The sequence below is a fragment of the Pyrus communis genome, chromosome 15 (assembly GCF_041283825.1).
Source record: "Pyrus communis isolate YQ-2024b chromosome 15, ASM4128382v1, whole genome shotgun sequence".
NCBI lineage: Eukaryota > Viridiplantae > Streptophyta > Magnoliopsida > Rosales > Rosaceae > Pyrus > Pyrus communis.
In genome coordinates this window covers 1,340,633-1,363,445 of record NC_142579.1, presented here as the reverse complement: position 1 = coordinate 1,363,445, position 22,813 = coordinate 1,340,633, and the positions used below count along the sequence as shown (strand labels likewise).

General features: G+C 37.9%; 3 protein-coding genes across 10 annotated transcripts; 2 read left to right on the top strand and 1 right to left on the bottom strand.

Annotated features, from left to right (window-relative positions):
• The first annotated feature begins 3,212 nt into the window (after positions 1–3,212).
• Positions 3,213–10,420, top strand: LOC137712369 (uncharacterized). 2 transcript variants are annotated; one of them, XR_015956855.1, is made up of 11 exons: positions 3,213–3,701; positions 4,510–4,634; positions 5,082–5,526; positions 5,637–5,752; positions 6,038–6,821; positions 7,371–7,808; positions 8,025–8,213; positions 8,294–8,521; positions 8,887–9,174; positions 9,330–9,513; positions 9,683–10,420. XR_015956855.1 is itself a non-coding variant. In XM_068451460.2 (11 exons), exons 1-11 carry the CDS (start codon positions 3,516–3,518, stop codon positions 10,164–10,166), a joined length of 3,519 nt encoding a protein of 1,172 aa, XP_068307561.2. In that variant the 5' UTR covers positions 3,213–3,515; the 3' UTR covers positions 10,167–10,420. The 2 variants fall into 2 exon arrangements, 1 of the variants encoding a protein (XP_068307561.2); XM_068451460.2 differs by having other exon boundaries at positions 8,887–9,226.
• Positions 10,421–12,083: 1,663 nt separating this feature from the next.
• LOC137748486 (tyrosine--tRNA ligase, chloroplastic/mitochondrial) lies at positions 12,084–15,490 on the bottom strand. 6 transcript variants are annotated; one of them, XM_068488660.2, is made up of 4 exons: positions 15,301–15,490; positions 14,122–14,254; positions 12,444–13,919; positions 12,084–12,314 (listed from the first exon to the last, which is right to left on the bottom strand). In XM_068488660.2, exon 3 carries the CDS (start codon positions 13,907–13,909, stop codon positions 12,461–12,463), a length of 1,449 nt encoding a protein of 482 aa, XP_068344761.2. In that variant the 5' UTR covers positions 13,910–13,919; positions 14,122–14,254; positions 15,301–15,490; the 3' UTR covers positions 12,084–12,314; positions 12,444–12,460. The 6 variants fall into 6 exon arrangements, with proteins under 6 accessions (XP_068344761.2, XP_068344768.2, XP_088543003.1 ...); XM_068488667.2 differs by having other exon boundaries at positions 14,122–14,202; positions 15,301–15,459; XM_088686877.1 differs by having other exon boundaries at positions 14,057–14,202; positions 15,301–15,442.
• A 523-nt stretch (positions 15,491–16,013) lies between these two features.
• TH1 (thiamine biosynthesis protein) lies at positions 16,014–22,799 on the top strand. Of its 2 annotated transcripts, XM_068480125.2 has the most exons (10): positions 16,014–16,126; positions 16,415–16,699; positions 16,834–16,908; positions 18,043–18,118; positions 18,207–18,282; positions 18,692–18,826; positions 20,035–20,099; positions 20,205–20,332; positions 20,979–21,226; positions 21,841–22,799. In XM_068480125.2, the coding sequence occupies exons 1-10, from the start codon at positions 16,070–16,072 to the stop codon at positions 22,382–22,384; spliced, it is 1,689 nt and encodes a 562-aa protein (XP_068336226.2). In that variant the 5' UTR covers positions 16,014–16,069; the 3' UTR covers positions 22,385–22,799. The 2 variants fall into 2 exon arrangements, with proteins under 2 accessions (XP_068336226.2, XP_068336219.2); XM_068480118.2 differs by lacking the exon at positions 16,014–16,126 and having other exon boundaries at positions 16,337–16,699.
• Positions 22,800–22,813: the final 14 nt, after the last annotated feature.

Below are 22,813 nucleotides of genomic sequence, written 5' to 3'. Positions count from 1 at the left end.
AACAAGGGGAAAGGAGACAGAGGGTTCGATTAGGAATCGGAGCCGAGTACCAGGCGAATTAGCAAGAAAATGGGGCCAGGAACCCGTACTACAGAGGCAGTCACGAAGCAGCTTTTTCATGGTACAGATGATGACGATAGGGAATGAGAGTGGGTGTACATGGAGAAGGTGATGGGTGTGTAGGAGGGGGAGGGTGATGAGCACCATGGGAGGGAGGTGGAGATGGAGGAAGAGAGGGCGGGAGTTGCAAGGGGAAGGAAGGGGATCTGGGTGTGGGTTTGGTTTAGTTTCGTTTGGTTTTTTTATTTTATTTTTTATTTTTTAATATTTAGTTAAAATTTTAATCTAGTTGGAATTGAAAGTGGGTTCCGTCTCAAGTTACGTCACTATTTAACAGAAAAATTGACAGATAAACTGACGGAAGGTTCTAAATTGTAACAAATTCGTAAGATGAGGTATGACATTGATATTTTTTAAAGATGAAGTATAAAACTGTAACTAGCCCAATAGTTAAGGTAATTTTATATAATTTAACTTTTTTTTTTTTTTTTGGTTGAAAAAACAATATAACTATTGGGGTAGTGTAGTTTGGCTATGATTCGAGTTTGACCATTCTCACATGGTAGTGCTTTGTAGGATTTATAGCAAATCAAACCTAAATTTGATGTAACCTTTTTGTGGTTGTAGCTACAAGAAATGCTTTTATATTCTAGATGTATTCCAGATGTTGCTGATGGGACAAATCTAAATTACGGGTGAAAAAAATTTTAAATACTTGCTAATTTCAGATATGATACTCTTCGTGTATTCTCACAATTGCTTTCAATTCCAAAGTTACAGTGCAAATATTTCAAATGTCAACGGTTAAAAAAATCTTTGCGTAGTTAAGTTAATTAGAGTAATGTATCCTTTATTCTATATTCATTTGGATTCTTTACATACAATTTAAATTAGACTAGAATAACGATCGTAAATGTCACTTAGTACAACAAGTTTAATAGTATAACTCTTTACTTGTAAGTGATAAGTTTTAAATTTGATTTTCACTAAAGTCAAATTCAATCCAAATTATTATGGTTAGCCCATTGTAAGATTTAACATACTCCATCACTTTTTTTTTTGTTGTTGTTGTCGTTGTAAAAACATCACATCTAAGTTTAGATAATATCAATTGTATTCAAAATAACGCGACTAGATTCAATGAATCACCTTTTTATTGACTACGTCCAATGAATCATATTAAATGAGCTGAAAAGTTATATTTTAAAAAAAATGGTAGATTGTCATGGTGATTAAAATCTTCATCTTCAACCTATTACGTCCTAAGTTTATCGGTACATTAAAAAAAACGTTGCTATTATTTTACCTTATAATTCAATGTTTTTTATATCCATAAAATGAAAAATTGAAACCAATTTTTAATAATATGGTCGGTACACAATTTTTATTTATTTTCATTTAAAAAACCTGTTCATCATGAGGAATGGAAATGATGGCATCGGTTATAATGGAAGAGATATATCCTCTATCCACTTGTATTATGACACGTAAATTATTTGTTCTTTTAAAATTGGCCATAAAAAACATATGCAATGTATATTTACTGTTCTACCCTTTGCTTGTTCAATTTTTTAGATTCATAATTCTTTTTGCTTGTAATCACTTACCGTCATATCCGGTTACGTCAAAGAATACGAGTCATCTTCTCTTAATAATAGTATTGATAAATAAACAACGCTACTTAGAATTAAATAAAAACAATTAAAAAATGTGGTCCAACACTACACTTTAATTCTTTTTGAAATAGCACGTCTAGCATTGATTCATTTCCCCTAAAATCAGAAAGAGTTTGACCCACAAATTAATATGAACATGCAAACATACATACATACATATTTTACGGATGCAGAAGTCATGTTCGAACCATTTTGGAGTACGGAAAGGTCTCTTTCCGGATCCCTTTCACAAAATTCATCAAGTCAATCAATTTGGGTTCTTGAAAATTGATTTAACGAACTACAAATAGAAGCCCATTTTAAAAGTTATAATAACTTTAGCTATTAGATAAAATTTCAAGGGCCCAAATTGTGGACCTTGATGAATTTGGTGGAAGAGATCTAGAGAGGATCCCTTTCGCTAGACCAGGCATTTTTGACGAGTTGGTTGAGATAGGTTGTACCAATTAAAATGGATTAGAGTTTAGTTCGTTGTTTGTTGTGTCAAAATGTGAAATGGATATGACTGGACATAATAGATTATGAATCCATAATAGAGTGGATTATGTAACGTATCCTTATATAAGTTACAAGTTTCATCTTAAAGTCTTTGCCAATCCAATTCTATCCTATAAAATCTGTTTAGTGGGCTTGCTTAAGAATAATATTAGATTGACACATACTTATAAGACATGACTTAAAAAGAATAACTGTATTGTTAGCCTCAAAATCATCCCCAATGCATGTATTTATATTATACATATCATTTAACAACAGGGATCCCCATTTAAAAAAAAAATGGAGATATCATCTTGACCGTTAGATTTAGTTTTAATGAGATTGTGTGACCTATGATTTAATCTCAATCACACAATTTCATTAAAGCCAATTCAACGGTTAAGAGAGTATCTCTATTAAAAAAAAAAAAAAAAGAGGATCTGACACTGGAAGCAGAGATAAAAAAGAAACCACAAGTGAACACTCAAAGATATATAACTCGCCACTCTAAGGAATCCACCAAAGAGATAAGAGTTTATGGATAGGACGAAATTCACCAAGTTTAAAAGTAATTCTTAATTTCTGAATAATTTCCGTACATGAGTACTGGGTTTAAATAGCTAGGCATGGAACAACTTTCTACCTTCAAGGAAGAGGTTACTAAACATAAACTTAATGAGAATATGAACCATCTTTGAATTAAATTACTAAACAACAACCTTCAGCCTTCCAAATTCTATTCGGTGTCAGGGTCCCTCTTGTTAAAGAATCCTTTATATTATATAGGTCAAGAAAGCGTCCTTAATTTTAAAAAAAAATGAGGATCCCTCTTATGAAAGGAACCGTTATATCATATATGTATATTACGTAGTTCGTGTTGTTGTTTAAATAAAGAAACAAAAAACAAAATCAGAAGACTAAAATAATACCGTTGGGGCGAGAGACGACGTGTGAAGGACACGGGTAATACGTATGTGTAAGCACACATTCATTCTCTTCACGCCTTTTCATTTCGTCCCATCCTCCCCCCTCCCCCACAAAAATAAATATTAAAATCCCAGCCCGTACCCAAACCAAACCCAAACCCAACTCCCGACACAAATCTTCGAATTTCAAATTGCAAAAAGCGAAACTTTCAATCGAAACGAAACGAAACGCAAAAGCTGAGAGAGGTCGCGACGTTTCACTTTCTATTAATTCGTTCAAATTATTGATTGATCGGTTCGCGAATTCGATTTTCAGACCGTACGACGTCGTGCTGATTGATCATCAACTCAACTCACGCGACGACGACGAGGGGACATGGTAGGGGGAGGCGGCGGCATAGCCATGGACTTTCCGGCCGACGAAAGGGCGTCGTCCTTCTCTTCGCCTCCGAGACTTCCCACAAGGCTCAGACGGAGGCTCAGCCTTGTCGACTGTAACAAGAGTCATAACACCGCCGAACAAATTCAGGCCAAGCTCAGACTCGCCGATCTTCGCCGTCAGGTTTCCCTCCCTCTCTGTCTTTCTCTATTTGTACTATTCATTTCTTAAATGCTGTTTTTCATCCGTGAATTTTTATTTTCGAATTTGTAATTTTCTGTTTGTTTACAATAACAACAACAAAAAAATACCTTATCCCACTAATTTTCTTTTTGTTTACTGAGAAAATTTTGTTGATAATTTGGTGCGGGAAAATTCAAGACTGGACTGAGCCATATACTTCAGTCAAGAACTGTTTTTCTTAATTTTCTTTTAATTTTAATTTTAGGTAGGTGATGCTGATTGCTGACTTATTAAGGATCCATGAGTAGCTTGTTATCAATTTCTCTTACTTTTTTATGAACTTTTTGGTTCCAAATTTTGAGATGATATTCAAATTTATTTGTTTTCTTATTGTTTTCTTTTGTACAATCTTTTTTATCGCAATTGAACGGAAGAGGGTTTTACTTTATAAATTTTCATATATCAAAAACACCTTGGGAATTTTGATTCAGTCTTTGTTTTGTTTTTTTATTTAATTAAAGTAAATTTTGTAGATGGTTAGACTTTTTATACCTTTAATTTAAAGCGTGTTGCTTTTGCTTGTGGTAGGTAAGGTTGTTTGAAATCTGGGTTTTCTTCCTTTTTTCATGGGTGTCTCTGTTTTCAAGTCTGGAACAAATAACAGTATTGTTTTTCAGTAATCGTATTTTCTTGTTAAGCAATGTGTTTTGTGGCGTAAAATTTTGTTATATCGTTTCTTAAGTCTGCTTGAATCTAGTTTATAGTTTAAATCTGACTTTTCGAATTTCATTAATTGGTTTGGGTACAGGAACACTATGAAAAGTTGTCAAGCAAGGCACGGCCGAAGCCGAGGAGTCCTTCCCGATCTTCATCTGAAGAGGAAGACCTTGGCCAGCGACTAGAAGCCAAGCTACAAGCTGCTGAGAAGAAAAGGTAACACTTGAATAGTTGAATTTATGTCGTTTAAGAAGCTCACCCTTCTTTAATGTTGTTGGCTTAGAATGATGCTTAGTTTCACTTTCCAATGTTTCATGGTCCACAATGTTTTGAATGGTCCACAATGCTTTGAATGGTCCCTCTTTGTTTTGAAGGATTTCACTCTTTCTGTTTTTCCTTATCATGATTGAAAATATTATTTTTCATTCTCACCAGAAAGTGAACCCGGGACTCTCTTGGATGCATATGTTGGGACCCTATTTTTTCAATTGATTTTTACCCCCAACTGATAATTGTTTCCTTTGTGAAGTTACTCTCTTTTCTTTGCCCCTACTAAGTTCTGACTTGGACCAAAACTAGACTATCCATCAGTTGACCATGCTTCCTCCTGTCTCCACGTCCTGATTAATCTTGTCATTCTGTTGCTTACTGTTGAACCAACAGGTTGAGCATTCTTGAAAACGCTCAAATGCGCTTGGCGAAATTGGATGAATTGCGGCAAGCAGCTAAATGTGAGGTAGAAATGCGTGTTGAAAAGGAACGTCAAAAGCTTGGGTCGAAAGTGGAATCACGTTTTCAGCAGGCAGAGGCAAATAGAATGCTTATGCTCAAAGCTTATAGACAAAGAAGGGCTACTCTGAAGGAGAGGACATCTCAGTCCTTATTGCGGAAGATGGCTTGGGAGAAGAAGTACAAGGAACGAGTACGTGCTGCAATTAGCCAAAAACGTGCAGCTGCTGAAAAAAAGCGATTGGCACTTTTGGAAGCAGAGAAGAATAGGGCATGTGCAAGGATGTTGCAAGTGCAAAGAGTGGCTAAGTCTGTCTCTCATCAACGTGAGATTGAAAGGAGGGCGAAGAGGGAGCAGTTAGAAAATCGGTTGCAAAGGGTATGCATTTCATTTACACAAGCACAACTTATTTCTCAGTTCTACCGGTGGCCTTTTGTTGCTGTTCTAGTGTTTCCTAATAAACTTTTATTTTTTGGTTATACATTTAGGCAAAGAGGCAAAGAGCAGAGTATCTAAGGCAAAGAGGAAAGCTACAGATATCTTTTCAAGTGAGTTGGAATAGGATGCACGAGGAGGCTGATCTTCTTTCCAGAAAGCTAGCAAGGTATGCATCCTTTGAAATACTGATCTCAGAGAGTTGTTTTGGTCTGGGTCAAAGCCTTGTGGTTGTTTTCGTATTTTCGAGCAGATGTTTATTATTCTTTGTTGTGTTTGGCGGTATACCAGAGTCAACTGTTTATATTTTTTTTTTATGTTTATGAAGCTTTAGATTAAGTTTCACCTGTTTCTATGATAATGAAAATTTTTAGCTTGTAAAATGCTGATATCCTATTTTTTACCCAAGTTTAAACTACAACTTTCAGCCTAAATGTGTGTTGATATTTAATAGGTGTTGGAGGCGTTTCCTCAGGCTGAGGAGAACTACACTTGCTTTGGCAAAAGATTATGATGCCTTGAAAATTACTGAAAAGGCTGTCAAGTCAATGCCATTTGAGCAGCTTGCAGTTTTGATTGAATCAACTGATACCCTTCAGACTGTGAAAGCTCTTCTTGACCGGTTTGAGAGTCGGTTAAAAGTTTCCAGGGCTGTTGCCTCAATAAATTATCCATCCAACTTTGATAACATAGATCACCTTCTTAAACGAGTTGCTTCCCCAAGAAAGAGAACTACACCAAGGCCATCTTTAAGGAGTAGAAGCGCAAATAAAGCATCTTCCATCAGGGACACAGCTAGAAATTCTGTTAAATTATCAAGATATCCGATGAGAGTGGTTCTTTGTGCTTACATGATTTTGGGTCATCCAGATGCGGTTTTCAGTGGTAGAGGAGAGCGTGAAATTTCTCTGGCCAAATCTGCAGAAGAGTTTGTTAGACAGTTTGAGTTACTACTAAAGGTTATATTCGACGGCCCCATGCAAAGTTCTGATGATGAGTCTGATTCCGCATCGCCCAAACATTTGACCTTCAGATCTCAGCTTGGAGCCTTTGATAAAGCATGGTGCTCCTACTTGAATTGTTTTGTGGGTTGGAAGGTTAAGGATGCTCAGCTATTAGTGGAAGATTTGGTGAGAGCAGCGTGCCATTTAGAGCTCTCTATGATTCAAACTTGCAAGATGACTCCGGAAGGAGTGACTGGTGATCTTACTCATGATATGAAGGCTATTCAGAAACAGGTACATTAGTTGTATATTGATTTTTATTATTTTTTCCTTCATTTCTTTTGTAAAAAAATTGTGTGACATATTTAAGAAGACTGGGTTTGTTCCACCATCAGCAAAAAAATCAAACTTCTCTTTCTTTAATATCATTTGATTTATGTATAGGGGGAAAGAAGACAAACTGGCACACCCTCCACTCCATCTTAGGTTTTTACTTTCTGTTATAAACTAATGGGTTTTAGTCACCTTCCTCTTTCCATTTTGTACTTATTCTTGTTGCTTGCTTGTGAACTTTTATGTTTTCAATTACCATCATTGCGAATATGTTTGGGAAAATAATATATGTCACTTTTCAAAAAGGAAAATCCATGCTTGCTAACTTTCATCTCTTTCAGTGACAGGGGCCAATCTTTTCTATACAGTAAAAGAATAAGCTAAATATTGACTAGTTTTACAAATTTCCTTTATAGGAATTGTTCAACTTTGTCTTTTCTTTTTTTGACAATCTAGCAGTGTCTTTATGTTGACATATTGGCTGACATTTTTAGTTATATGTTGGCGTAGGTTACTGAAGACCAAAAGCTATTGAGGGAAAAAGTGCAGCACCTAGGTGGAGATGCTGGGATCGAGCGTATGAAATCTGCTATATCCGAAACACGGTTAAAATACTTTCAAGCAAAGGAAAATGGAAGCCCATCAGGGTTGCAGGTCACACACATTATTTCTCCAAGTCCCCCTAGTTCAACACTCAGTCCTTCTGCTAGTGCAGATAAGAGAAGTAATCCAGGTCGTGTAGTCCGATCCTTATTTAGGGAAGATGCTACTGCTCATCATGGAGTTGTGTCCTCTGCTAGGAAAACCAGTTTGGATCAGCAGCTTGGATCTTCTTCACAAAAGTTGGTCACAGAGAATGAATTAATTGTGAATGAGTTTCTACATGAGCAGAAGCATGGATTTGCCAATATTTTTAATGTTACTGACGAAGATCCAAACAATGTTCAGGTTTGTGCATTTCATATTTGTAAATAATATTAGTGGTTGAAGTTAAAAATGTAAATATTGTTGTTTTGGATGTTGACAGACTCATAAGTAATGCCGTTTCATCTATTTGTGGTCATATTTTGAAAAGGATATTTTGTTTGTTGTTACACATGTATTTACTGATTATGAGCCAGAAATTTTACCACTTTTCTGATTGATGGGTATTATATTTTCCAGTCAAAGATAAGACAGACAATGGAGAAGGCTTTTTGGGATGGCGTAATTGAATCTGTAAAAGAGGATGAGCCCAACTATGACAGAATAATTCAACTCATGACGGAGGTGAGGGATGAAATCTGTGAGATGGCTCCACAGGGCTGGAAGCAAGAGATTTTTGATGCTATTGATGTGGATATTCTCTCTCAGGTAGCAGCACCATTAATTGTCTTCTCTAACATTACTTTGCATGCATGTATAGAAAATTAACTTCTATTCTTTGTCCTTAGGTTTTGAAATCTGGTAACCTGGACATTGATTACCTGGGAAAGATCCTAGAGTTTTCATTGGTCACTTTGCGAAGGCTGTCCTCTCCAGCGACTGATGATGAAATGATGGCCACATACCAGAGTTTAAGGAAAGAACTAGATGAGATATGTCAAACCAGGGACGACTCCAACTGCTCAAGTGTCCTGGCAATGATCAAGGGTCTGCGTTTTGTTCTAGAGCAGATTCAGGTATGTCTCTAGTTTTAGTTGTACATCTGAAAAAGGTTTCGTGTTGTATTAATATCTTTTGTGGAATAGAAACCTATGGGCAATAAGTTTCAGAAGGGTAATAGTAATGTCTTTCATTGAATTATTGGTACTGTATGCGTATTTTTTGTAGTAGTATTTGCGAGTTGTTGCGTGAGAATTGAAAATGTTTTCAGTGTATTTGATAGTTGCCTTTTATATCTCAAAACACAGTATTTCAAACATTTCTGTTAAAAATTCTACATATAACACTAGTCAGTGGATTCAAAGTGTAATAATGTATATTGAAATACATATTGAAATACCAAGATTCCCCCAGAGTAATGTAATGCTGGATTTTGTGACAGGCGCTTAAACGAGAGATTAGCAAAGCACGTATAAGAATTATTGAACCTTTGTTAAAGGGGCCAACTGGTGTGGAATACCTGAGAAAAGCTTTTGCCAATCGCTATGGATCTCCCTCGGATGCCAATACCTCTCTAGCACTTACAGCACAGTGGCTTTCAGCAGTGTGGGATTGCAAAGATCAGGAGTGGCAAGAACATACAATCTCTTGCTCAACTCTGATGAGTGGTGATAATCCATCTCAGGGGTTTGTTCCTTCCACCGCCCTTAGAAGTGGTGGAAGCTTTCTGGTGAAATCAAATTCCCCTTCTACTTCTGCTGCTACTAATAGCACAGATTTGAGTACGGAAATTACTTTTGTAGTTTTTTTATTAAGGGGATGTTTGTAATCGCAAAGTGGGTTCCGTGTTCTTTGTTTAATATGTGTTTGTTTCTCTTGGACTAGGTATTCAACAACTGGAATGTAAGGGAGAAACAGTTGATTTGTTGGTGAGGCTTGGTTTGTTGAAGTTGGTTAGCGGTGTGTATGGTTTGACTGAAGAGGTTCTACCTGAAACTTTCAAGCTTAACCATTCTAGGCTGAGGGCTGTTCAGGCTCAAATTCAGAAAATTATTGTTACTTCCATAAGGTAACTTAGCCCGCGCGCACTTGGATTTACTTGAAACAATAGGGGGGTTTCCTTTTTTCTTTTAGTGCATAAAAAGTAACGTTCCTAAATGATCAACGTTTCAGTTGTCTTTGCTTTGAGTGACTATATCATAGATTTCTAATCCCCGGTGAAAAATATGTAAATGCAGCATCCTTATTTGCCGGCAAACCCTTTTAAGCGAGAGGGTAGTAACCAGCTCTATAGACATGGAACACATAGTATCAAAATGCACGGAGCGACTTTTGGGAACTTTGGACAGTGTCGAAGATGCTGGCATGGAGGAAATTGTTGAATCAATTAGTGACTTCTCGATTGACAGTAACAAAGTTGTAGACAGCGAGAAACTTCGGTCAAGGAAGGCAGTTATGACGAGCATGTTAGGAAGGAGCTTGCAAGCTGAGGATCCCGTGTTTAAAAGGGTTTCTCGTGCTGTATATACGGCTGCAAGGGGAGTGGTTCTTGGCGGAAGTGGATCCCTAGGAAGAAAATTAGCGGAAACAGCTCTCCGGCAAGTTGGAGCTGTTGCGCTGACCGACAGCTTGGGGGAAGCCGCGGAGGTTTTAGTGGTGGCAGCCACCGTATCGGTTAGTGTTTATGGACCTTGGTATATACATCTGACTGAGAACATGTGAGGGGGTTGTGTTTGTCGAAAATTAAGACGACGTCGTACATAGAAAAGAAATAAAATACACACGAGTATGTACATGGTGGTGTGGGTGTTGTGTGTACAAGTTATGGGGGCAGTGGAGATGTGCAGTGTGTAATTTGTAAAGCTAGTTCTAGATTGTATGTAGCTGTGTAGAGATGTAAGGTATGGATATTTCTAATTCTTTCATGTAATGAAAAATAAGGACGTGAATATTTTCTAGACTAAATTTGGATTTAAGTTGCTCTGTGTTTAATAATTATTTCGCTTTCAGTTTTAAAATAAAAACGAAAACTAAAGAAGTGAAAACGGTTCTCCTCCTATCTGTTGCCGAGGGTGATCGCTTCGGTCTCAACACCCCTACTACTGATGTACAGCCCTTTCTTGAGTTCGTAGAGTTGGGGTTTCATTTACCCACAACGGAGGAATCGCCAGTCAAGCAGCCATGGATTATAACACTATTCGTTCAAGAATCTCAACGTAAAGTCTTATCTTACTTTTTAAAACACTTTAATTCTTAAAACTTCACAGCGAGGCGAATGTGAAAATAAATAGATTGAACGGTAATTTATGTAAGAATTTGCAAAACCAATTGAAAATTGTAAGTGTAAATCGTGTTTTTTTGTAAAAAAATGCAAATTTTTTATTTTCTCTATATTTTCCGTGAGCATTAAGGAAATCATTAGAATGTATTTGGAAGTGGATTTACAATTTATTGAGCAACAATTGTATATTTAAACCGAAAAGTAAAAAAAAAGGTCAAATATGCAAAAATGTTTCAAATTCTTGAGGGTGCCAAAAAGTCATGCGTGACTTTCTGGCACCCCAGAAATTTCAATAATTTTTGTTAGTTTTTCTTTTATTTCTCTTACCATTTCAACAAACTATCATATTCATATTCTTCAAAATATATTTTTCCGCAAGTGGATCCCAACTTGTTTTCTGAGCACCTAGGAGTTTGCCTTGTTTTGCATGCACCGAATCCGTCTCGTTCAGCATGTGAGGTGTTCGTTTCGTTTTCCGTGCCATAAGCCCACCTCGTTTTCCGTGCATAGAGCTGGCCTCGATTTGTGTGTTTATCACTTCTGTAACATATAGCCGCAGTCTTAGTGGGATGGATTGCAGTAGTGCTGTATTCTTGTCAACAAGTTTGGGTGCCTTGGCTTCAGTTCTCGGCATGGAAGCTGTGACTCCTAATGGTTATTCCCAACCGTCTTGTTACGGATGAGAGGAGGAGGAGGAGGAGGAGGAGCGGAGGAGCGGAGCTGCAATTCCACCATCGAGTAGGAAGCAAGACTAGAAACCATGTAGCTAGGTATGTGCTCCGGCATCTCGTCCGAGCACACGTTGGTTCAGATGATGTCCTCGATCTAATTTGATAACCATTGTTGGTGTACAAAAAGCCCCTGCAAGAGGGGCAGCCGGCGACAGGGTTGATTACTTTACAGAGAAATTATGGGAGAAGACTAGTTTGATCTTATGTGAGAGGATTGATTCCTCTTTGCCGGCTCGCCTCAACTTCTTAGGGAGAATGAATCGCACTTAGCGGTGTTAATCTTCGCGGCCTTGATCTTTCAAAATTAGACTTGAGCAATTCGTTATTAGCTGAGAAGTAGATGCTGAATCTGCTTCTCAGCTAACAACCATCCAGATTAAACGAATTTGAAAGAGTATACGAGTTTACTGTGGCGAATCTCCACGGAGCTTCTCTCGTTTGTGCTGATGTCGAGGAAGCATGGCTAATACGTGCATGCTTGGAAGATTGTAACTTGGAGGGAGCAAAATTGGAGAGAGCCAACTTAGAGTGTGTATGTTTGGTATAAAAATTAGTTAGTAGCTTGACGACTCTACGCTGTTGGATTAGATCCTGCGTATGATTAAGGTCTACAAGGCACTCGTCAAATTAGATCGACGTCTCAACTTTACGTAAAAGAATAGATCAATCAATATGATATTAACCATGGATCAAATTAATTACGAGACACAAACAAAATCATCTAAATAGCAGAGGGAAAACATTTGCATTTAAGCCTCAAACCTCAAGGGCATTAGCCTTCAAGAACCACCGTGAATAATGTCATCTTTAAGGCAGGAAGATTTGTGCGACGAGTACACAGATCACACCGAGCATCCGCTGCATTTCAGAAACATAAGAGTCATCATCGTCAGTATATGTACGGAACTTTGAAGAGATAACCCTAGGTCAACGAAATGAGTTTGTACTGTACACACTTTGAATGGTAAAGGTTTCGTGGATAATTACCATCAGGCAGGCATCCCTCAGGTGTCGCTTATCTGTACCAGAACCTTATTCTTCTTGCCTGCAGATAAAAGGAGAAGTTTTCCGTCCACAATGTCTTGAGGTTCAATTCTCTTATTTTCACTATCAACTCTGGAGTTGTTCAAGTAAAGCCCCCCTTGCTTCAACAGACGCCGGGCAGCAGATTTGCTGTCAAGCAAACCAGATGAAACTGAGAGATCAACAAGAGAGAGATCGAGGACCTGATGATAAGGAAAGGAGCAGGAGGGGACATCCTCTGAGATGGCTTTAATGGTGTTCCAGTCCAATTTAGTATCAGCACCAGGCCTCATTGCTTCAGTTGCCTTGAGGGCCTCGTCCAGACCATCTTGACCATGCACAAAACGGGTGACTTCCTCAGCAAGCCTGCGCTGAGCTGTGTTGGGCAAGTATCCAGGTCTCTCCATCTCACCCTCCAACTGTTTGATGTCATCCATGTCCAAGAAAGTGAGAATCTTGAGAAACCTCACCACATCAACATCAGGAACAGAGAACAAATACTGGTACAATTTATAGGGAGACAACAGGGATGGCGAAAGCCATATGGCACCATCTTCGGACTTGCCAAATTTGGTTCCATCACTCTTCAGTAGAAGAGGAAACGTCAAGCCGTATGCAGCAGCATCCACACGGAGAATCTTGCGTATGAGTTCAGTCCCTGCAGTTATATTCCCCCATTGATCGCTACCTCCAATCTGGACATTGACACCTTCATTGCGGAAGAGGTGCAGGAAATCATAGCCCTGCAATAACTGGTACGTGAACTCAGTATAGCTCATTCCTTGTTCTGACTCCAACCTCTTCTTCACACTCTCCTTTGTGATCATGCTCCCCACTCTTGCATATCGACCCACATCTTTGAGAAACTCTAACAACCGAACCTCTTTCCACCAATCATAATTGTTCAAGACGGAAACCCCACCCAGAATTCTCATAATTGTATTGGTAACTCCTGAGGTGTTTCGGGACAGAGTTTCAAGGTCGAGCTCTGGTCTCTCCAAGCTCTTGCCAGAAGGGTCTCCAACACGAGCGGTGGCACCACCAATCAAAGCTACGGGGTGATGGCCACATCTCTGGAACCATGAGAGGACGACAATTCCAATAAGGTTACCCAAGTGCAAGGATTCGGCAGTTGGGTCGAAGCCACAATAGACCTTGAGAGGAGGTAAATTGGGGTCGGAGCACACTTGCCTTAGATGCTCGCTGGTGAGGGATTCAAGCAACCCTCTCTCTTCAAGAATTTCAACCACATTTGGACGCCCAGACGAGGACTTAAGACACTTGACAGTAGAGAGAACTATTGGATTCCTCAAGTTATTATGACGAAGGGTGGGTAACCTAGACACAGTACTGAAAGGAGGAAAGAAGAATGGGAGACCACGGTAGTAATGGGAGTAGAGAAAAGCCCTTGAAGTGGTGGCTGCAGCCATTCTTAAATTCCTGCAAGAAAAAGGGAGATTTTCAGAACCATTAACACTTTTTCTTAATTTCTTATATAGTCATAATCAAGAGTAAACCACCAATCTTCCCTCCGAACTTAGGTCACTTTCAATGAAAAATGATATGCCAAGATGTACTGATGCCGATGCCACTACTTCCAGTGAAAGTGAATGAAGAGCTAGCAAGAAGCCAGGAAACCCACCTCTCAGAACCTTCAAACTCGAATGCATCTCTCTAAACAATGACTCCTTGGCACCCAGCCATCTATCTTAGTTGAAAGATTCTGTCAAAATTTTGCCATCATCTCCTTTGTTATATGATCAAAGGGCTGAAATCTAAAACAAAATGACGATTGAATTTTAAAATCAAGTAAAAGCCTATATAAGCTATATTCAAAAGCCAAAACTGAGACCAAGCCTAAACAGAAGCAGGGCATCAGCTACAACCAGTGGCGGATCCAGGAATTTTTCTCCTACGGGTCAATGTGTAAAAAGTTCTCAATTTTTTTAAGAAGGAAAAACCTTACAAGCATTGTCCACGAGGACGCTTTTTGAACAGGTCGCATTAATATTTCTTATCAACAATAGCAACAAAACAGTCCCCACGATAATAATAATAGAGCGTATCAACTAATAGAGCTCTAAAACTGAAATGATGGAAATTTGCTCCAAACCTTGAAAGATAGAACATGAGAAAATGTTAAATCCATTAATAACGAACGTATCAAACAAATAAACTTAAACAAAACTATGTCCATAATTTATCACTGTTTCTAAAAAACCAATAACCCCACTTAGTGGGAAAAGGCTTTGTTGTTGTTGTTGTTGTTTCTAAAAAACCAAGTCTGTCCGTGATAAGTATACAATATGTTGGGGCATAGAATACGGTTGAAGCGATAAATCATTACAATTAAAAGAAGTAATCTATATCATATGTAAGGATTTCAATTCATTTCTCATGTAGGAAAGTTGACGTAGTCTTCTGTTTTTTGATAAACACAAGTTGTTTTATGAATGCACTAAGACTAGTTTCTTTACAAGGTTCTTTTAAGGAAGGCTGCGGCGTGCGTACCGCGCCACAACTTGCGCAAGGAATAGGCAGAAGCACGCAGCACAAGCCCGGGCGCCCCCATTGAGGCATTTTATCGGACAGTTGGAGGGCACTTTTTAAGGCAGACCCAAAAACTCCGAAAGGTCAACTCCAGACTTCCCATGAAGAAAAACACTAAATTCCTAACTTGCTAAAATCCCTAAATCCCTAATTTAAAGAAATCAAATCAGAAAGTAAATTATAGCTTAAAAAGAAGAAGAAGATAGGAGCAAAATTTGCAGAGGCTGGGGAAAGAGGAGGAGTAGAAGGAGGAGGAGGAGGAGGAACTCACATGAAGTGACGTTACATGCGGCAACAATGGCTGGCTGATAGTGCGGAGGAGTCTGAGGGGGATTGGAGGAGTGGCAGTGGCTGGCTGCTGCACTTCACACTATCGGGTTCTGGGAGAAGATTGAGTTTTCTGCTTTGGTCCTTTTTTGTTTTTACGTCTAAAGATTTTTTTTTATTTTTATTTTTATTTTTTATGTAATCTTTATTTTATTTTATTTTTTTGACCGACGATAAGATAATTTTTTTTATTTTTTAATTTTTTAGTGAAAAAAAGACACAAAAAGAGATGGGAAAGGGTTAGACTTGTCTTACAATGAGCTAATAATAATATGGTTTAAATTCGTCTTTGACGAGAATTGAATTGTTCGACCATAGTAAAAGTGAAGATGAATACTATTAGAAAATAGTAAAAGTAAAGATGAATACTATTAAATCGTAGTATTAAGTGACAATTCAACTAAGTTAACTTAAATTATGGGAAGTCCTACCAAAAATGAATTCAAATAACATTATTGTTATTTCGAAGAGTTTTAACCCACTCTCTTACATACGCTATTTAATGTAAATAATATTATTTATTTAAAAAAGACACTAAAATTATGAGAAGAATTTAACATCTGACCTTAAATACATGGACGAAGTCTATTAACTAATTAAGTTATAAGCCATTTATTTTTTTAAAGGTAATGGTAAATAAAATAATGCAACCATTAACAACCGCATGATGTACCCAGCCCGTGTGAAAGAAGGAATCATCATCGCCAAATTTCATGGCAAACGAGGCTCACTTTCTCTCCACCTCTCTCTCCTTCCTCTCCTTCAACAAGGTAACCTCTTCCCACTTCCCCCCTTTTCCAATTTACTGTTTGGTTGCCGGGAAAAATAACAGAGTTTATCAAAATGGAAGACCAAGATATCAATCAATCAACGTCAAAATTCTTTACTCTTCTGCTTTTCCAATTTACTGTCAATTTATTTATTTGTTCGAATAATTGCATATCGAATTAGGTTTCAAAATCTGTTGCATTTTCTATCACTGCTGCTGTGTTGCCATGGCTGTTGCATTTCTGGGTTGCACTCATAATTTCAATTGTTTGGCGTTATATCATGACCAGGCTTTGCTCCCAGAGTTCAGGCAATCAAAAGGTTTGAGCTTTTTGGTGAATTCGAGAATCAGCCGAAGCAAGCAAACGAGAGTTTCAATGGAGATGATGGGAAGTGGAGGTCCAATGACAAGTGACCACTCTGCAGTTAAGATTCCACATGTACTGACTGTTGCTGGCTCCGATTCTGGTGCCGGTGCTGGAATCCAAGCTGATCTTAAGGCTTGTGCTGCTCGCGGAGTGTACTGCTCTACTGTCATAACCGCTGTTACTGCACAGAACACTGTTGGCGTTCAGGTTGTTATTTGATGTTGTTTTCCAATTTTCATGGGCTGTGTTCTGTTTGGTTGCTGAGAAAGCATAACATAAAAAATAGAAAAGAAAAATGTTTCTAGTGGTAATTGTTATCGTTCTTTTTATTTGATTGCTAGGGTGTAAACATTGTGCCCGAGGATTTTGTTGCAGAGCAGATGAAGTCTGTGCTATCTGATATGGATGTCGATGTGGTAAGTAAAAGTTTGTAAAAAAACACGAGCCATTATAAGTCAAAGTCTCGTGTCGTATTGTTTAAACATGGTGTTTGAGCAATAAAACACGAGCCGTTGTAGCTTGTAAAAAACCTAGGTCACAGGTCTACCAGGTTATCTGTGAAATCAACCATTCTGGTACAATGACATGTGTTTGACTGACCATCATCATGAGCTTATAGAATTGATTAGTTTTCATTAATTGATTAGTATAGATGTTAGATTAGTTATAGATAAAAGTTAATCTATATGTCAGAAGTAGCTAATGGATTATTGTAACTGGAGCCTATTTTTCTTTGTTCTTCAAAGCAGACTAGATATCCATTTTCTACTTGCAGCTCAATGCATGTGCTCTTGAGAAAATATTCACTTCAAGCATAGGGGTTTCAGATTCCATGTCATCTTTCTCTATTCATCTTATTTTGGTATCAAACAGAACTGGCCTGATAACAGAGAACTGCAAATGAAACAAGTCTCAAATAGTATGGTAAATTTGAGCTGGAAATTAGACCCAATGATCATTCAATTCTATGACTGGCCGGCTTGTTGACATGTGTGTATGTGTCTGGTCATGTCTATGTAGTAAATCGAGACATCAACAAATATGAAATTGCATTAAAAAGCATGTTGGTTCCACTGAGGAAAAGCATAACTTAATTTGAATGGATGTAAATAAGCGCATGTTTGATGCAGAGAAGCTTATATATTTTATCTTTGGATTTTTGCGTAATTCTGGATTCTGCATAATGAGTGCAATGAATTTCACCAGATGTTGAATTGTTGATTATAATATTCTTTTGCAGAATCACAAATTTGAAGTTTTGATCGTATTCGTAGTGTTAATATTCTCTGGTTGAATCTGTAAACTAATAACTTAAGCATTTTCAGAGCAAGAACTTTTCGTGAATTAAGTTGCAATCTACTTCACTTTGTCTGTATTTGGCTAAAAGTTTAATCGTAGTGTCATAAAATGTTATTTAAAACGCTATGATAAAAATGTCAGCTTTCACTTTCTTTGTACTTGAGGTATGCCTCTTTTGCAAACTTGTTTTTATCAAGAAGCGGTATTGATACTAAATTGGTTTTGATCTGCTCATGATATGTCATTACTAGGTGAAAACTGGGATGTTACCTTCTATTGGCATCGTTAAGATTCTTCATCAACAACTTCAGGTGTATCCTATTCGAGGTATGCGGTCCTATTAAAAATTGAATATTTATTTTCTAACGTTACTAAATTAGCATTTTTAATGAATTGGTAATATCATTGAAGGCAGCTTTAGTGGTTGACCCTGTTATGGTGTCGACAAGTGGAGATGTATTGGCTGGTCCTTCAATACTTGATGTGTTTAGGTATGCCAATCCTTTGTACATAAGATTGAGTAAATTCATACTAATGCCTTCTTGTTTTTTTTTTTTCTTTTCCGCTTTGTGAAAATCTCTTGTGGGCCATGTGGTAGAGTGATTAGGATGTTGAAACCATCTATTGAATGCAAAATGTGCATTCAGATCTGCTTGGCAGAAACAGAGAATTGTATTGGCTGGCTGTGCTCTTTGAATAAACATGGATATTCACTGCTATGTTTTTGAATTGCTCCTTCGCCATTTTTCCTTGTGTCATGTCTTGGCCAATTTTCTGTCATTGGATATTTTTCTTCTTAAGTTAGAGAAAAGGTCTCCTTGTGTAACAGCAGATACTAGTCAATAATTGTAATTTTGTGATACTTGTCAATAATTGTAAATTTGTGGTTTTTGCCTGCAGAGAGGAGCTTCTTCCTATGGCTGACATAGTAACCCCAAATTTGAAAGAGGCATCGGCTTTACTGGATGGAGTGAAAATAAACACAGTTTCTGACATGCGTTCTGCTGCAAAATTGTTACATGATATGGGTCCACGGTTAGTGAATGGAACATGCTTGAGATCTCAGTTCGCTCTTAATCGGACGATTTACAAAACTCTTGTTTTTTGCATTGTTGCAATTTATTATAGTCCTTCCAATGTCACTCAACTGTTGGACATGTTTTTAATAAAGCAGAAATGTTGCATTAGTACTAAATTTGAATGCATTGCATTGTGAGTACTGTTGAAATCACAAAAGTAGGCAAGCACTTCCCATTAACTCACTGTTGCATAGTTGAACTTTTAAGGTGTATAATATGTATTCACAAATGTTACTGGCTTTTGTTTGTTCTCACAGAAAAAATTCTTCCATTACGTAAGACTTTACTAGGAATAGTTAATCATTTCACCTGGATAATCAACTAAAATGCGAAGGTTCACTTTTGTAGTTGTTAACTACTTCCAGTATGTCACACATTTTTAAAACAGAGTGCCCTTGAAATTGTATTTAGGAATTTGTACTAAATGGTCATAGTCATTTCTTTTTGTTCATATTACGTACATATAGGTTTGCTTCTTGGTTGCGTTGGTTCAATGGCTGTACTACATATCCATCTTTGATCCTTTTGACCTCACTCTTGAATCAGTGGAGGGGATAAATGTAAAACTGTTATCATGTTTAAACTTGTCTGATTGATGGGGCAGTTGGGCGCCTAATATTATATGATGAGCGTACAGGAAAAGCTTTTCTGGACTTTTGGGGAATCAACAAATTCATCTATTTTCTCAGTAGATGGCTTGCTTTGTTTTTGGCCAGTTTCTTGGAAACAAGATTGCGTGATCACGGACTATGATAGACTAATTTGATGGGTATTAGTACTCTGTAAATATTGTTTTGGTTTCCAAAGAACTGTCTCTCAAGCTCTTAACTTATGACAGCAAGGACCTTTGACATATTTGGCAAGGTCTATGGCGCTGTGCCATCCTCAGTATGTTGTCACCTATGTACAACAAAAATGAGGAGACAAGGACTGTTCAAGGGGTGTGTAGCCAAATATCTCATGGTCTGTCATTTAGGTTTAGGAACAGTTGAAGTTAGATAACATTGACATATTATATCAAGCAAATATCTCTTGGTTTCGCTTCATTCGGCAACATTTTTCACAGAATTATGCAGTGTGGTAATTGGAAAATTTGAAGTAAAAACTAAGTTTCTTTGTGTTGAAACTGTAGTTTGTTAAAACAAAGTGCATCTTTGCTTTCAGAAATGTTCTTGTCAAAGGCGGAGACCTCCCTGATTCATTGGACGCTGTTGATATCTTCTTTGATGGTAAGCTTTAGTCTTTTGGAACCTTCACTGATGGTGATACTGTTCTTTCATCTACTTAATGCATGAGTGTTCTGGAAAATTTAATGTTTAGAATTGATATTGCAGGCGAGAACTTATATGAGCTGCATTCGTCACGCATAAAAACTCGTAATACTCATGGAACTGGTTGCACTTTGGCATCATGTATTGCAGCTGAGCTGGCAAAAGGTTCTTCAATGCTCAAGGCTGTTAAGGTAATAACATTTACACTTCTTAATAAATCACATGCTGCGGGAGAGTAGATGAAAAAAAAAAACCTGGCTTTCTTTGTTGAGCACGTATTCTGAAGTAGTCACACTCAAGAACAACAGAAGATAGTCATGGTTTGTTTGATTCCAAATAGCGGGGATAACTTAGTGTCACATATGTGAAATTCCACTTTCACTGTGTTCGGGCTGTACAGAGTGGGATAACAACTAATATAGCATAATGTCTACTCCAATACCATAAACTCACTGGACAATTTTATAACCTTGTCAGTGTTTGCTTTTATTCTGCAGCCTTGAGGAATTTTTGGGATGCTAGTCAATTAATTACTCAACTAACAAATTATCAGTCCCATCTCTCTTCCCTTCCTCCTCTTGTTCTACAAGGCTTCCCCCCCCCCCCCCCCCTTCCCCCTATTTTTGATTAATTTACAGCATTTTGGCCTTTGGGATATTCCTTGGAGTTTTGATGCTAGTTGAGTTACATTTTATGTTTCCTATTATTTCATACCTTGTTCTTTTGCTGCTGCTGCTGACTCACACCTACACCAACAAGCAAAACAGAAAAGCACTTACATTCACAAATGCAATTGAAGACCCGGAACTATTAACTTTTTTATCTTAATTTTGCCAGGCATCTAAGTTCTTTGTCGAGACTGCCTTGGATTATAGCAAAGATATTTCCATTGGAAAAGGTCCCCAAGGCCCTTTCGATCATCTAATGAACCTCAAGCACAACTCTGGTCGACAAGTCAGATTCAATCCAAGCGATCTATTCTTGTACGCTGTTACAGATTCACGTATGAACCGAAAGTGGGGCCATTCTATCTCAGATGCTGTTAAAGATGCCGTACAAGGAGGTGCTACAATTGTCCAATTGAGGTTTGTTACTTATTTAATGCTCATCATAACTCTTATAAAACTTAGGCTTAATGTCTCTCAGATAACTTACGTACTAGTAATTTGGTTTTTTCATTTGTGCATCTATAACTAATCCTAGAGATGCCTTTAAGGTTGATGTTCATTCTTCATGTGTTTTAGATGATCATTTCTTTTCTCTTGTGGAGTGCTATGTGTGCTTTTTCTTCAGTTTTCTCTGGGATTAATGAAAATGAGTTCAATCCCCAAGGCCTCCTATATTTCTGATTTCAGTTTACAAATATGCGAAACTTTATGAAAGTAATGTTTAATAAAAAGTTTTACGCACCAAGTGACAACTTAAGGAGTTTGCATTTGCTTTTAGTTTCACTTTGAGATTGCCTACTTGGAACTGCTATCAACTGTCACCCACTCTTCTCAAGTATATTGTTTTCATGTATTCTTTTCGCCTCAATCAAGACATCCACTCTACAAGTTTCTTGGACTGAATTGAAATTTTCCTTCTCGATGGGCATTTGTTTGGATTCGTTCCCATAAATATTCTTATGAGACCTAATAAATTTCTGCTTTTAGTTTTCCGTTTGTTGATCTTGACATGGTTTAACTTTGCTTTGCAGGGAAAAGGATATTGAAACAGGGGATTTTCTGGAAGCAGCCAAGTCATGTCTCCAAATTTGCCGTTCCCATGGAGTTCCATTACTAATAAATGATCGTATTGATGTTGCGCTTGCTTCCGATGCTGATGGTGTGCATATTGGCCAGTCTGACATGCCTGCCCATGTTGCACGTTCTCTCCTTGGCCCTGAAAAGATAATTGGTGTGTCATGCAAGACACCAGAGCAAGCAGAGCAAGCATGGCTAGGTGGTGCTGATTACATTGGTTGTGGTGGTGTATATCCAACTAATACAAAGGAAAACAATCGCACTATAGGCTTGGACGGGCTGAAAACTGTTTGTTTGGCGTCCAAATTACCCGTGGTTGCAATTGGTGGGATCAATATTTCAAATGCGCGTGCGGTGATGGAAATTGGCGTACCAAACCTGAAAGGCGTTGCAGTTGTGTCTGCTCTATTTGATAGGGAATGTGTTTTAACAGAGACAAGGAAGTTGCATGCAGTGCTAATGGAGGCAACAGCAGCAGCAGCAGCAGCCGCAAATTGAAACATACGGGGATAAGGCCGGCCTCGATGCAAATTTTCATTTTTCTTGTTAGTGGTTAGAGAAGTCAAATGTACTCGGTTCTTTTGGGTTCAACGCACCGGAAAAAGTAGATCCTGCTCAGCGGCGGAGTATGGACGGTTGTTTTCTTAGCATGGGACGTTTTGTTGCTCGGTATGGACGTTTGTTTTTTCTAGTATTTTGCGTAAAGGGGTTCGGGTTCTGCATAATGTAATGCAGCAGAAGTGCGATATACTGCTCTAAATTAATTCGTGATATGTTTCCATGTGCTTGGCTGCTCACTTGAGTGGATTGATCGATCGAAAACTTGAATTATTGAAGACATTATTGTATATTTATCTTTTTCTTGAGTAGATGTGAAGAATATAAAAATCCCCTTTGCTGTATTCGAACTCAAGATCTGTCCCCCAC